This window comes from Falco cherrug, chromosome 2, assembly GCF_023634085.1.
Source record: "Falco cherrug isolate bFalChe1 chromosome 2, bFalChe1.pri, whole genome shotgun sequence".
NCBI lineage: Eukaryota > Metazoa > Chordata > Aves > Falconiformes > Falconidae > Falco > Falco cherrug.
In genome coordinates this window covers 32141259-32157265 of record NC_073698.1, presented here as the reverse complement: position 1 = coordinate 32157265, position 16007 = coordinate 32141259, and the positions used below count along the sequence as shown (strand labels likewise).

The 16007-nt window shown below is 47.1% G+C and overlaps 1 protein-coding gene across 1 annotated transcript in view; it reads right to left on the bottom strand.

The window, feature by feature from the left end:
* The window catches only part of SIAH3 (siah E3 ubiquitin protein ligase family member 3), a 47771-nt gene extending 32280 nt beyond the window's left edge, over positions 1-15491 (bottom strand). Inside the window, exon 1 of the mRNA XM_005433230.3 lies at positions 15201-15491. Coding sequence (XP_005433287.1) covers positions 15201-15335 — 135 coding nt within the window. The 5' untranslated portion in view covers positions 15336-15491. The remainder of the gene's footprint in view (positions 1-15200) is intronic.
* Between the last annotated feature and the right edge of the window lie 516 nt (positions 15492-16007).

Below are 16007 nucleotides of genomic sequence, written 5' to 3'. Positions count from 1 at the left end.
ATATGGCCAGCACATGGCCTTAGTCTTATCTCGTATATTGGGAGTGAAGATAACGCATGAAAATAAAATCATTTGGAACGATGACAGCCTCAGCACTTGTTTCATATGGTGACAGGTATCTGGAAAATTAAGTTCCCTGGCAGGATGAAGGAAGATCTTGCCTTTGACCACATCATACATGTACATCTATTACTGCCTAACTTGCCTCTCCATTCTCATTTTACCCTGTCATAAGGCAGTGCACAGTACCCCCTTGAATTTTCTGTTGGTTAAGAACTTCCTGGAGGTCGCTGAGTTGACAAGTTTTTTTATTTGATCCATGGTATTAGGATGTTTTCTATGAGAATTAAAGCTTTCCTGGAATTAAAGCCCAGAGACTGGATAGCTGTGGTGCAGACACTGTGATTTCTGCCTCTGCTGCAGCTCTGGGAACTCATTATGCTTGCAACTGAATGAGGCACAGCCTAATCGCTGTTGTGCACAGAGAACCACCAAGAAAATCCAAAGCGATGAAGAACACTTTTGTTTATCAGTGAAGATAAGGCAGGCAAATACTCCCATACATTTATTTTTTTAGCAGGTCATTTGTGTGGTGAAGCCTAGATGATTTATGATTGACCTTCCAAGAGTTTTGCCTTTGCCAGGGAAAAACAGAGGTTGCTGCACTGACACATGCTTTTCCAAAGCACTGCCTTTGACCTCTACCTAGGTGGCTGGATTTTACTCCGACTGGAAGCTGAAAGCAGAAGGTGCCAACTTTGCTGTCTTCGTTAGGGAAAAAGTCAGGATGTTGGCGCAGATCTGCCCTAAAACCCCAGTGCACAGCATCAAGGGCACTGTGCATGCCTCATGCTCTGTACCTTAGAACATCACCTTCTGTCCACCTCCACCTTCCCCCATGGTCCCAGGTGGAGCGGGTATCCTCTGTTTCCCTTCTGAAGGCAGGCAGGGATGACATGCTGTGTAATGCTGAGGCAGCATGATTGCTTCGTTCCCTCTCAGTGGTGGCTGCATATTAACTGTGGATTAATGAGCCCTCTAAGTATTCCTTAATGCTTCTAAAATGCTTTATATTTTCTACTTACAGTATAATCATCATTAAGGGATTAAGGTAAAAAAAATATAAACTTAGGTGGCTACAATGAAGCTTCAGCATCTTCATTTTAGGTCTCGCATATTTACAGACTGACTGTGAGACTGGAAAAGTGTATCACCTCAGCCTGATTGACACCAAAAGGATTGGCAGCTTCACAGTATTTGTGGCAGCAGGGCCAGTTTTGCAGATGGGTCCCTCACACACATACAGCGGCTTAACCTACAGCAGATCTGACTATTTTGGCCTCCATCCCAAACCACCTAACTGGTGTCATAGAATCATAGGATCATTCAGGCTGGAAAAGACCTTGAAGATCATCGAGTCCAACTGTACATCGAGATCCTCCCACACTACCTCATAACTATTTTTCTAAAGAAGGTCACAAAACAAAGAAATAATTACACTATGCAACCATTAAGAACTAATACGCCACACCTACTCTCCAATAGAAAGTCGGAGAACATTGTTCATCCCCATTTGCAGAGAGAGAAACCAAAGGCATAGACACTTGCAGAGCATCCCAGCTCGCTGATTCCCCCCGCAGCTCCAGTGGCACAACGAACTGCTGCAGCATGTGGATGTGCCCGTCAGGTTTGGAGGCAGATAAACCACAGTGCCTTGGCAGGATGCTGCAGTGAACAGATCCTGTCTCCTGCAGGGCTTGTTAGTTCAGGCACAGTAGCCGCTTAATGCAGCTATTTATCTACTAGAATCAGCCTGGCTCATATCCAGTCTCTGCTGCATCTCTGCTCCATCCTTGCTTGCACCCCAGCTGCTGGGGCGAGCTGGGCAGGGGATGGGAAGCCTGCCTGTGCTGTTGGTGAGCTCAAAGGCTGGCAAAGCTGTTTTGGGTACAGAGGTAAGCACAACAGACTCTCTGTCACCTTTAACTGTGGCCTGGGCTCAGAGCATCGGGTCAGTCATCACTGAGGGCTCTTTAGGGAGCTCAGCCTGATTTTGCCTGTGAACTCAGGAACAGGTGCTGGCTGCGTGGGTCTTGGGGAAGTCTGGTGATACCCACCAAGAGCTGGGGTTGTTCCCCACCAGGGAAATACATTATCCTGTAGGACTTCTTGACTGCAGAGGGCTGGACTAGGTTCTTGCTCATCTTTTAGCACTCAGCTATTTGCAGACACCAGGTGGCACGGGTCTGACTGGAGTGCCTGAGCTGTAATTACAAGTCAGCCAGGACTGCAGTGGGCTGCAACCCACTTCGTGACTTGCCTGTAGAGAGCATAAAGGTCCTTTTCCATGAAAACAACTCAGAAGCTACTTGATCTGCGAGTTTCTTCCATGTTGTAAAAGTCAACAAGCAAAAGTTACCACTACAAAAAGTGCTGAAAGGCTGCTTCTTGTATCAATTAATTTATTTTCCCTATGAGTAAGTAAAGAAAAGTTCTTCCCTTCCCCAACATCTGCTTCATCAGACTGCGTTCTCTTGCTATAGGCTGTTGGTTGGCCTCTGGCAAATTAAAGTTGCTTTAGTTAAAGCAGCAAATAGGCAAAATACCCAGATGCAGTCTGGATTTATCTGTGAACTGGGATGTTGTTTTCTGATCACTGGCTTATTCTTAAAAAATCATTACAAGCTTAAATTTTTTTAAAAGATACCTCACCAGTAATCTTGTGTTTAGCTGCAACACTAAATTATCTCCAGTTGCCTTGTGAAGCTCCTGAAGATTAAGCTGGCTTCAGATCTGTTTTCTGATAGCACCTTCATCTTTTACCAATAGCCTGAAAGAAAATTCATTCTTTATAATCAGTTATTTACAAACCAGTGGTTATGTTTGTGCAACCTTGCATGACCTTAGCATTTCTGAGTCTCTTTTTTGAACTATTCTCTATGGCAGAAGAAACCCTTTACAAGTTCTGTTTTATTTTTAAAGCTGTATTATTTCCTGTATGATCTAGGTCCTTGAGATTCCAGGCAGGAACTGGATGAAAGATTCCAGTTTGGCTGTAAGTGGGAAACCAGATGAAGCAACGGTGAATTACTTTGAGCATTTGTGTCAGTTTTCCTGCTACACTTTAAATCTTGACCTGGGCATAACCATGAATTGTCTGCAGGTAAACACCCCCCCATTTATAAAAAACGTGCTCCTGCTGCACTGCTGCCTTCTTTGGGTTGCATTCTGCCGAGGCTGGTGTGTGGCGGTGGAAAACGTGTCTTTTCACCTACACCCAAAAGCACAGATAATGAGAGCTCTAAACCTGAGTACTTGTCTCGAGGCAAATATTTATATGGGATATTGCTTGACTCAACAAGGGCAAAGAGGTCCCCAGAAAACTTTTGCCAGAATGATGTCAGAGAGGAAACCAAATGAGCCAGACAAGCCCCTGATCACATCACAACTATTTGGTAGGAATGCGAGGACAGAAAATGAAATGTGAATATCTCCCCCAGGCCAACAAACCTTAAAAATGAGCAAAACATTTTCCAAGGACCAATGCTTCAGGGTCCTGTCAGATATTGTCTGGTGAAGCTTGTTAGGGTGGCCCAGGACATTCCTGATCCCAGCATCTGCGCGGCCGCTGCAGGCAGTCACATTCCCACAGCCAAGGCAGCAAAGGGGAACATGTGCCTGCATTTCAGCTGCCTCTTCAGTCTGACACATGAATAAAACCTCTTTTAATAGACCCACAAAGACCTGTGACAAGACTTGGAGGTGGTGTGAGGACCAAGCTCTGTCTCCCCCTCTGCTGCCCCTGCACCAGGGCAATGACAACTTTTAAGGGATCGACAAAGTCATGTGGGATAGCAGCATGTTCAGCTAACAAAATACAGGTCACCCACAGACTTCCACACTGCAAACCATGATCTGGGCAAAAAAGTCTGTATAAATCAGTGTTTCCTCACCTCTAATTATGCTATCTCATTCCAAGTCACCAAAACCTGTGTAGGACCTCTGGCTGTCACTGATCAAAGACAAACAGAAACAGACTCCATCCGGCCTAGAGCAGACCCAGAATCCAGACAGGGAACAGAAATGACATTACCTAAGCAGCCTCTCTGCTTTGTACCTCTTTGCACAGCTAATTAACACAGCTCACAGGCCAAAAAGCGGGTCTGAAGCATTAGGAATCCTGCCATAGGGGGAAAGTAATCATGAAGCAGTTAATTGAATAAACCCAGAGAAAGTTTGTCCTGCTGGCAGCCAGCCCAATCAGGAGAACGAAAGGCAGATTTATCCAAATGGATTATTTGCTCCATGTGACTTGCTCCACATTATTTGCTCCACTCAGCGCTCTTTAGGAGCATGTTTACCCTTGTTCTGGGGTGCAAAGCCTTTTCTGATAGATGTTGAACAATCTGCCCTCTCCCCTTCAGAATTTATTTCATATTGCTTGCAATTACTAATAAGAGTGCTTATGTTGAAGCATATTTTGAAGTATGTCTTGCTGTCTTTTGCCATCCTTTATCTGCCACAGTGACCTCCTTTCCAATCCAGACTGATTTCATTAGCTGGTAATATCTATGGGCTTTGGGCTACCATAAGGATTTGCATTTCTGATGAGTTTAAATTACTGGATACTTGTGTAACTGGTATAGCTTCATAATTTTTGGCTAGTGTCAGTCTCCTGTGCTGATCCTAGGATTCCTGAGTGTGTCCCACATGTCTGTTTGCCTTCTTCATTCTTTTCAGATATGTCTTTTTGATATGACTTCGGCTTGCTTGTTGTTGATGCAAACACTCAATGGTTGTACTTGAGACCCTTGTACTACTGCCCCCCTCCTTGCACATAAACTGGTATTATACAGAACAATTCAGGTGGGAAAGGACCTCTGGGCATCACATTGCCCAACTCCTGCTTAAGGGACGGTCAACTGCAAAGATAGTTCATGTTACCCAGGGTCCCATCGAGTTTTAAAATCCCCAAGAATGCAGATGGCAGAGCCTCTCTGGGCAGCCTGTGCGAGTGCCTCACTACTCCCACGATAAGGACTTTTTGTGTCATATCTAGTCAAAATATCCCTTGCTCTGGCTTATGTCTAGTCCTTGTTTCCTTTCCAGTGTGCATCTGTGGGAGGAGTCTTGTTCTGTTTTCTCTATACAGTCCCATTAGTTAATTGTAGACAGCAATTCCCTTCGCTTCCCCAGGCTGAGCCAGCACAGCCCTCAGCCTCTCCTCCCCCATCCTGTGCTCCAGCCTCCTGACCCGCCTGGTGCCCCTCACTGGGCTCGCTCCTCTGCCTCAGTGCCTTTTCGGTGGCAGGGAACACCAGGGATTCTGTACTCTGGACGTGGTCTCACAAGTTACAGTCCTGCTAACAGAGCCCAGGATGATGTTGGCCTTTGCCACAGGGGTACAATGCTGGCTCACATCCAGCTTGTCCACCAGAACCCCTTTGCCCCTCTGTCTTGCCTGGCAATGGTGACAGCATCTATGGTTTATTCAGTTGCTTTGCCTGAAATTCTCCATTGTCACTTTGTTCAAAAATTTATTCCCTACTTTTTGCATGATGAGAAGTTCCTTGTAGTAGAAATAAATTGAAAGCTCTCACTCTGCAGTTATGTGTCCAGACCTTATTTTGCTGTATTTGAAAACTCCCTCAGAGCTTGTTTTTGGGGAGTGGAAAGCAGGTTGTCTTACCTGAACCTGCGTAAAATAGTAGTGAATATAATACTTGGTGTTACTGTGCCCAAATTTTCTGGATTTATCTTAAGAAGACAATTATCCTGATTGGATATTCTTTTGCATAAGTCAGAAAAACTGTAGCGTATTTGTGGAGTTAATTTCATCTAGCTTCAGCTGGACAAAAATGACATCCATCCCAAGCTAGTTTTCTGGCTTCCTTGATTGTTAGTGGCAAGAAAGACAGTCTTCCTTTGAGGACAACACATCTCACTGATCCTAGACTCCAAAAGATATTGCACCACAGAGGTGTCCTCAGCTCTCAGGTGGTACGAGCAGGCAACTCATAGTACTGCCCCACAAGCAAAGCCTGGCCCCACTGGTCTGTAATGTGCCTTTTCACACCATGGGGGTCCAACCAGCAGATAACACATGCGGGCACGCAGTCAGGTATTCTCACCTGAGCAGATGTAGCAACGCAGTGGTGAGACATCCCTGCTCACTTCCCTATTAGAGAGGAAGATGGCTTCAGTCTGCCCTGTGCTCTTTAGAAGGGATGGATAAGTTTGCTGGACTCCAGCGGGTTTTCCATACGGTCTTTTACTGGATCAAGTTTGGTTATTTTTAAATATGTATGTCTGAGAAAGGGTCTGATCCTGCAAAAAATACATATTTTTGAATCTGTGCACATGCTTGACAATGAACCTGGCGAGGTCTCGCTGAGCTCAGGGCACTACTGTGATAAGCCCACTTGCTGCCATCCTGCCGTTTCCATTTCAGCCTGTCATTTCCACAAAGCCTGAAGGTGACCATAACTGTCCTCTTACCCCAGCTGCTCTATGTAATCCTTGTGTAGTGGCTATTTACTCCATTTTCACATTTATTACTTTGCTTATTTTCCACATGGCAGTCCGTAAGAGTAGAAGAACATTTTCATCTGCTGCTGATGTGGTTTTCTGCTCCATAGCATCTGCCTCCTTGCTCATCTATAGTGTTTGTTTTCTGTGCAAGGGGATGTTACCAATTTCATCTTTTTATGTCTCATTTATGCTCCATTTCCGTTTCTCTTCCCATTTCAGCTGGCACTTGATGTGAAAGAGTGTGTGATCTTGTGTTTAAGATATTCACAGGGATCTGTGTCTCTTCTCCGCCATGCATTTCCCAGGGTTTGGTGAGCAATTCGCTACATCAGTATCTCCATGTGTAAATTACTGGTAACATCACTAAGGCTCTGAAAATGATTTATTTTATACTGGGGAGGCCAATATGGAATGAAAAGGGGTTTCAGTTTGGATCTGCTCAGGATGAAATTGCCCTGGAAGAAAAGAATAGAACTGAAAGCACTGCATATGGTGTGGAAATACCTGATTGATGCCTTTCCAAAGTTGTTTCAAATATTTCTACCTTTTACAAAAAGTATACCAAAATAAACATGCAAAGTGCTCAGAGGTCTCTGCCATTGTCCCCCAGTGACACTTCCACGTGGTTGCTGAGACTAAAGGGGAGAGCTAAAGATAAATCCATTAATGTTATATAAGATGCTCAGAAATGTCTCTAAATAAATAAAGTGCTTCAAATTCCACGCTGCATATGTGTCAGGCAATTTATCAGCAGTGCCAGGATGCTTTTTCCTCTTTGGAGGAGAGCTCTGTGGGAGAGCTGAGCAGACGTATTGCAGGTGGCTATTAGCAGCAGGTCACCCAGAACAATTTTCAGGATATCTCCATGCACAACTGAAATTTTGCCATTCAGCACAGCCCTCAATAATCTCTAGGGGTAAGAGCTTCATGGGAGGTTGTGAAAACCACGTGAGGTCACTGCCTGGCCCAGCGGCCTGCTTCTGCAGCATAGAAGCAGAAGGGACATGTGCCTACCTTGGCAGCGTGCATGCCAGACCACCAGCTTAAATTCCAGCTGAAAGTGGATTTGCTTCACCACACCAAAGCACAGGGAAGATATTCTCTTCTGCCAGCACTGGTGAAGGGATCATAGTCATGGCTCACTGTGCTGAGTGGACAACAGGCAGCTGTGACACCTCCAGCCAGACCTGCCTGCTCCCGCCCTGATCCAGTGTGCAATGGCAATTATGTTTTGTCGGTATGTAAGGCACTTGGCTTCCTCACCAGCTGCACCTGCAAGTGGTGACACGGACTGCCTTTTGTAGCCCTCCTCATCTTGCTGGCAATCGTTTTAAAGCAATAGGGAAATTGGTGGCACCAAACAAGTGGAGGACTGAATGATTGTGATTTCTTCTGAAAGATCTTAGAGGGAAATAGGAGACCCAAAGTTGCTGTGAAATTAGTGATGCTTTCCTTTCAGCTGGACTAAAAAAAGCCCAAAATTAGGTTACTGAAGGACAGATGAGGCGATTCTTATCATTTAAGACTATGGTATAGCAGGGAACGTGCAGGGTCAGAAGGAACAATAGCGCACAAGAAAAGGTACTTAACAAAAAGAGAAAAGCTACGGTAAGAAAGAAAATGCAGTTTGATGAGTTGTTTAATGTCTCAGCATCCATGCTTTTCATTTCCAAATACAGTATGTGCATAGAGAGGTGGGCTGCGAAGTTGCCGCTCTGCGTTCAGCCAGAGCCAAGCAGAGACTTCAGGACCAGGCTCTCTCCAGCTCCATCAGAAGGTGGATCCAGATCAGCCAAACATGGTGGTTCAGCTCTGTTCGCCTCTATTGCAAAAATCACAACAAAAGCAGGCCAAGGGTATTACCTAAATCTTTTTCAGCTCTCCAAAGGAATTTTCTCCTTTTTGGTGGCTCATGTGCCTCCCAGCACCCACCTTCAGCAGCTCCAGGGAGGACCATGGCTCTGCACCACACTGTGCCATGCTGTGCCAGGGACTTGTGCTAGGGACAATGCCACCAAGAGGTGCTGAGGGCAGCCCATCACAATCATCACTCCCATGGTCATTGCTCCCAGCACACCAGGGGAGCAGTAGGCCTCTCCACCTCAGTCTCGTGCAGCCAGAAGAGCATGGCTGTGCCCTCCCATGCTCCTCACTGACTCGCTCAGGCCCCAGTAAAGCTGGGTCAAGACTATCCCTGTCATCCTCCCTGCCCTGTGAAATTGCACGATTCACTGTTTTTCCCTCTTCTGCATCAGGCTGAGAGACGCTGATTGCCTGTTGTGATGGAAAAGTTTTGGGGGTGCCAGGAGGGACTCAATGTCTCAGCTCTGAGTCAGCCAGGACAAGGCTTGTGGGCTTTCTATGGTGTATGAAGTGCTGAAACCCCAGCGAGACAGGGCACAGCCACAGCAGCTCCTTTCCTTTGCTTTACTGGAGCTTTTGGGATTCGTTGTGCTTCCTTTAAACTCGGTTTCTTGGATCACTTAAGAACCTCAGGCTGTCTCTGAGAAAAAAAGGAAGTTTCCAAGGGCGCCCCAGCTAAGTGTGCTGGGATGCCTTTGATGCCAGGCAACGATCTTAACAGTGAAACAAAAATGTATACTCCCTGCAAATTCTGACTTTGAGGCAAAATTCATGATGCTTGGAAACCTGGCCTGGGTCCTTTTAACATGGGAGGTTTGCAGGACCATGTTCAGTGCTCAGCTTCTCTACCTGAGGCAACCAGCAACGTGTGCTAATTAATGCCAGCTGTGAGAATGTCTAGGGTTGACTTAACTGGGAAGCAGACTGAGACCTCAGCACTCATTTCATGTAATCAAGGCTTATATTAAAACAGTCCTCTTTCCTCCACACCCCGTGTGTTAGCCACAGCAATTGCTTTGGGGCAGCATTTCTCCCAAGGGGTGTATCTGGGTGGTTATGTCTAACCCAAAGGGCTGCACCGAGAAATTCTCGATATACCGAGCCACATCAGAGTGGGTGGATTACAAAGCTGTATGTGTTGGTGTCTGATGGCTACTCCTCACCCTGTGGCCAAACACCCTGTTGAGGGGAGAGGCATTTCTCTAATGTTAAAATAACAGCACTGTCTTCCATTGATAACATCTGACTTGAAACATCCTGCAGCCAGGTTGGGTTTACTGAAATTCACCCTCAAAATGAAACGTGGTTAGGAAAGGACCCAATGCTTACCTACTTTATCCCGTTGCCAGAGCTGTAGCCTGACAGGCAGGGCCAGTTAACAGTGGTAATTAATTTTCTGCAGTGGGTTTTGGGTGGGCGGTGGGGAGAAGGAAGCTGGAGCACTTTAACACAGAAACTTCTGAGATGGCAGCTCTTCCCCTCCCTCTCCCTTCACGGAGAAGACGCCGGAATTGTTTTTCTGGGAGACCACGCTGAAGCTCTGAGCTGCCCTCCTTTGCAGCGTGCTTGGAGCAAAGCCCGCACCACCCTGCGCTGCCGTCCTGTGGGCTGTGCTGGTGTGTGGGTCTGTGGGCACAAGGTTAGTGCCTTACAGGACAGGGGAGTCCCTGGGACCAGGCAGTGGCTGATGGAGAGCCACCAGGGACAACTGCCAGAGCATGCTCTGCCTTGCCTCTGCAGAGCACCATTATGATCACATCTGCAGGCAGCTGTGGATTGACAGATGGAAGCTCCCCAGATGCTTGAGGTCAGCTTGGTTTCCAGTTTTGCTCGTTGAAATCTTTTCAAACCAAAGCAGGGCAGAAGCAGGGGCGGCAGAGCAACGCAGCTTGCTTCCCTCCACATGTCTGCAAAAGGATTTGAAAGCCTGAGGTGCCCAGTGCTCGCACAGCCCTGGTCCACAGCTGGGACAGGACCCAGGTGCCTTGCCAGGAGCCTGAGTTTGCAGGCAGCAGGGGGTTTTGCAGCCCCTCTGGCCACAGCTCTCATGATCCTGCTGGACATTGGGGCCAAAAGCCACTTGAGATCCCCAAATCACAGCCCTGCATGGGAGATTTGAGGATGTCTGGGCTGAGACAGTGGCAGAGGATGTCTGGAGGTTGTTAGGGGTTTCAGAGACCCTCTCCTGCCTTGCACCAAACAAATAAATAAATCTCATGGGGGTATAATGCACCGTAGCATTTTAATCCTGCTGGGCATGAAGTGGATTACAATGCTATTTGGCTGGCCACTGCGCACGGAGCCAAGCTGTTATAACAGGATTAAGATCCCTTCCCTAACTCAGAACAGATTTGCTTGTTACTTTAGAAAGCAGCTAGAAGACAGCTTGGCCCATAAACCATGCTACAACCCTTTCTGATTGTAAGATTGAACTATTTATGCCCTCCTTTAAATATGCTTCTTTTTGTAATTCAATGAGTTTCTTGAAGTCCTACAGAGATGTAGATGGGTGGGTTTTACAAGAGCATTGTAGACACACTTTTTTACTCTTTACAAAAACATTTTTCATACTCTCCAAAGAGTTAAAGTTGTGTGTAAAAATTCTTGAATGAAGAAGATCTGGTTTACCCAGCCATACACAACACCTTGAAAAGCATCGGCACCCATCTGGGTTGTGATTGCACTGCTGTCCCCTGCCCTGTACTGCTGGTTTTTGGGGCAGAGACTGATGCCAACTAAGGAGCAAGGGCACACCGCCCATCTTCCCCTTCTACCCAGCCTGCAATTAGCAGTGCTGGGGAGAATTGCTACTAACAGGGGGAAAATGCACAGGAATTCAGTGAGACTCATCTCCGCTAGACCATCAAACCCTGCTTGCTTCTTCCATGTGCACGGAGCACCTTTAAAACTTTCCCTGCATGCTGGGGTCTGCAGCCAGTAACATAAGCAGTGCTCCTTGAATTAATATGGCCTTGGAGGGAGCAGCCACTTGGCTGGGGAGCTCCCTTGCCTGGCCATGCCTCTCCAAGGGGAGACATTCATGGCGACTGTACGCTTGAAGGAAGGCAGGTTACAAGGTAATGCATATAATATGATTAAGAGCAAAGGTGACCTATAGTAATGTGGTAAATATGTGGTTTTCTCTGCTTTGCCAGTGAATTTTGATCCCAGTGTAGCACTGCATTGTAAGGTGCCGCTGCTATGCCTGGCGAAGCTTGTGGGAGGACAAAGAGCAGAAAGCGGCAAGAAGTACAAAGAGGCTCCAAAACACCCCCTGCCCCTGCCTATTCATACCCCTGCCAAAGAGGCGAAATGGAAGGGGGACGGTTGCAAAATTGTCTTTCCTTGTTTAGAGTTGCCTGTGTCAGCCTGTCGTGCCCAGGGAAAATAGCAGCAGATCAATAGAGGTGTCTGTGCTGACATTCTTACTGTCTTGTCCTTTAAGATACACTGAATCACTCATCAGCCTTCCCAGTTAATGAGCCTTTCAGTGGGAAGAAAGGCACAGGTTTCTTTCTAAGTGTGTGCTTCTTTGCCAGCCTCCAGACCTCTCCTAAAGGAAGACATAAGTGATGGGCTCTGGTCATGGTCAGAGGTCTGGGCTATGATTGCAGCAACAGCGTGCTGACAGAACTTTACTGGAGGCTTCCCTTGGTCTAGCTATGGGTTTGTGACAACAGGAGCTGCTGCAGCCTTTCCCTGGAGGGTAGCAGGGTTCCCCTGCCCTTTGCCACTCACTAACTGCTTTACATGATGCCAGATCTCTGGGACACCACCCCTGAGCACTCCCCTGGATGGAAGGAGCAAGAACGGAGGTCCTGCTGCAATTTTACTTTAATGGAGTTATGTCCGTTGGCACTGATCAAGGACCTGACCTATGTGAGGGATGTCAACGTGCATAATGACACCAGAATATGATGCCTGTCATTTATCACTTGCACCAGTCATCCAGGAGCCCTGTTGCCCAGGTGCTGTGGAGATAGGGAATAAAATAATTCCTTTGCAAAGAGCTTATGATTTTGAAATAAGCACAAACATTGAAGGCTTGAAGGTAAGGGAGAGAAATTACATTGCTCCTAGTCCTTGTTACCTAGCAGGCTTGCATTCATCGACCGCGAACCTTAATACAGTTTTCACTCCACTTGTCAATTGTTAAGATAGATTGGGGGGCTGTCAACAGAATGTTACAGTTGAAAAGATCCAGCTAGAAATAATAGACTATGAAACATCAAAGTAGTCATAATACTGTAAACCACCACAGAGGAATGCATTTGGCCCTTTCATTTTTAATGGTCCCTCAGGTGTTGTTTGGCATACAGGACAATCTGGGGGGGATTTCCCTGTCCCAGCTTCAGAAGTGTCTGCTCCAGGCTGCCCAAGGGAGCAACCACAGCCTCTCCTTGAGCATCCGTGGGGGACAAATGGGCACCCCAAGAAGCAAGTTCATCTGGCTTGTCTCTGACACCAGTTTTTGGACAAGGTGCCTTGCCATCCAGAGGTGACTACATCTTCATCTCTAGGCAAGAGCAGGGGGGGTGAGGTGTCTCGCTCAGAGACAGCTGGCACTGGCCTACAGGCTCCCACTCCTCACTGGTGCTGGTGGGTGGGTGTCGGTAGTGCTGTGCTGGGCACAAAGGGGTCCAACCCACGCATCACTTCTGGGTGCTGCCACGAAGTGGTGGTGCATTCCTTACAGAACTGGTGGGAAACCACACTGAACACCTTGAGAGCAGATCAGAGCTAAAGCCTGCTGCATTTACCCGGCTGGATGTGAGCTGGGTAAACTTGGGACCACCTTCAAAGCATATTTCACTTTATAGTCAGAGGGTTTTTTTCAGAGCAGAGAGGTTTCTTGTCAGCTTGTCCATCTGCCTGGTGTCTCAACAGGCCCGTGTGGGGAAACACATGCCATCAGGTTCCCACTGCCATCCTATAGGGGTAGGAATTCCTAGCCAGGTCAAGATGATTCCTACTGGGGTTTCACTGACACGTCAGACCTTTTCCTAGAGGCTGTCATCTGTTTCCAAGAGAGTTTTGCATCCAATGCCTATTTTCAAGAGCTGCCAAGACAGCACCAAGATTGCTCATCTCTCTACCGGGCTTTGGGTCTGAGCAGTGGAGAGGTTGGCCACAGGGGATTTTAATAAACTGAAGTGCTCTGTGTATTTAAAAGAGAGGAACAGAAACATCAGCTTTTTTTGGTATGCTCGAAGGTAAAATGTTGCAGCTCCTACAACAGCAAATCTGCTACTTGAGAAGAACTGAACTGATAAATTCAGGACTATCCTAGGTACAGTGGAGCAGTCGGTGGACACCCCTCTGTGTGCTTATGAGACCTCATAAGACAGTGCCACTGGCACTGAAATTGTGTTGTGACCTTCAACAAGCTTTTTCCTTCTCAGCTGTTTTTTTAAATAATTAAAATTATAGATGAAAGTAGTGGGAGACAGACACATAAAAGGGGTCGAGCACAGAAGCATTCACTTACAAAATCTCCCCATGCACTTAGGAATGTGGCTATTTCTTTTATCCATTTGGATGGCCAGATCCTTTCAGATAATGACAGGGCTGTGCTTTTTTTAAATAGCTTGTGTTGGTGGAGGAGCACAATGCTGGGAGAGGCGAGCCCACACCCGAGCACTCCATCCCCTGGGAGAGCCTGCCCCGGCCAACTGCGCTTCTCAGGCTGAGCATGCCCTTGTGGGGAATCTGTCCTGCTGCCTGAGTGCAGCCTGAGACTGGAAATACAACTCTGGGAAATCTGCCATTCTGGGGGGACAGGTCCTGCTCTGAAGAGGGATTTACCCCATCAACGGACCTCCCTGGGACCTATAGCTCAGGAAAGATGCTCCCTGCAACCACTCCGAGTTCCTCGCAGGGACCTCAACAGAGCCAAAGATAAGTTGTCCTGAATTAAATTAATTTCTAAGCTTGTGTCGGGCTAGCAGCGTGGCATTGCAAGTCAGGTTTGCAAGGACTTCCCACAGAACAGGAGCCACTTTGTTAAAGTTGGTCATTCACTACTGTGATAAAGTAATTAAAGCCTCCCAGTCTCTTTCTCCCCCTGCTGCTCCTTCTCTACATACAAACATCAGGGCTTTGGCATAGATGGAGCTGTTGACACTTTGTCAGTGAAAATCCAGAGCTGTGCGAGTAAGAGAAATGCTTTATGGGGACTATAAATAGTTTTGCATTAAGGCAAATGTATTCTCCCGCCTAAAATAGACTCACCTTGCAAACAGCTTAAGGACAGTTTCAGCACCAGAGGAATGCCTTCAGACTCCCCTCAGGAGACAGAAACAGCCTTTCCCCCCCGAAAATGCAAAAAAGAACAGCAGCTGGAGACCCCTCTGCTGCCATCCCCCCTCTCCCTGCTCCCCACTGCCTGGCAGCATCCCGCTGTGCTTGGGTGTCAGCCTGGGAGACCACTCAGCATCCTTCCAGCAAAAAGGGACATTAATTCATCCAACTAACTTTTCCAATCATTTTTCCTAGATGCTTGCAATATGCGTGCTCATTACACAGGTGAAAGGGTTGAGGAAACTTTGGGGAGGGGGAGCAGAGACTTCCCATGATGGCTTGGAGCAGCGGATAGCTTCTCCTTGCTCCAAAGGGAATCATGCAGCCAGACAATGCAAACATCCTCTCTGCCAGGGCTTCAATGTGTTAACAGCACTCTCTCCTTGCTGCCAGAGCACCGTTTCATTCCCTGCAGAGAAATGCCAGTGGGGGTGGGGTGGGGGTGGGGGTGGGGGGGTAGGGGGGTGATGAGAAGATGTCAGAAGAGCAAAAATGTTTTGACTCACCTTTAGGCTGTGCGTTGGGTTGACGACGCAGACAAGTTGCCCGGCAGCTGAGAAAACCCTCTTTGCCTTGTAGTGCTGAAACCGCAGGTGAATAAGATCTAACACAGCTCCAAAGCACTGGGTGAAGAAAAGCATCACAACTTTTGGCGTTGCTGCTGCTGCTACTGCTGCTGGCAGTGGGCAGGGGAAGCAGCGAGGGAGCCCCTGAGTCCTTGAGCCTGGGGAGGGAGTGCAGTCGGCGAGAGCTACGCTCCAGCACGGCTTAGCATGCCTTCATATTCATCATCAAAATAAGACGGGAAGAGGCTTGCAGCAGCGGGGCGGCCAATGGAAAGGACAGAAATGTTATCCTTGAGGTCCGGAGACAGCCAATAACGAATGCCTCCCCTCCAGAAACTCCCTGATGAATTGAGCCTGGTAGAGAATGTATTATTGAACATTACCATACATCAGCACATTGCATTTATCTTGTGATTACAGCCAGTCATATGTAAGGCTGTGGAGATATGCAGGCAAAATTGATTGCTTAACGTCTCCATTTATTAATTGCCTTAATTTAACAAAAGAGCACTCGGATATCAAAGCTAAATGTAAGGCGTAGGGAAGAAGCCCACCAGTGAAACTGTTAGGAAGTAGCAAAAATAGATTAAGTAGCCTATGTTTTACTGAGAGAGAAAAATCAAATATGCAAAGAGAGTTGCAGTTCCTTGCAGGGGTTAAGCAGAAGTAGAGCTCGCTGTATAAATAGATTCACGTCTGTGCATTTGCAGGCTTTGATTTGGATTTTCACCACTCTGAAGTTTTCTG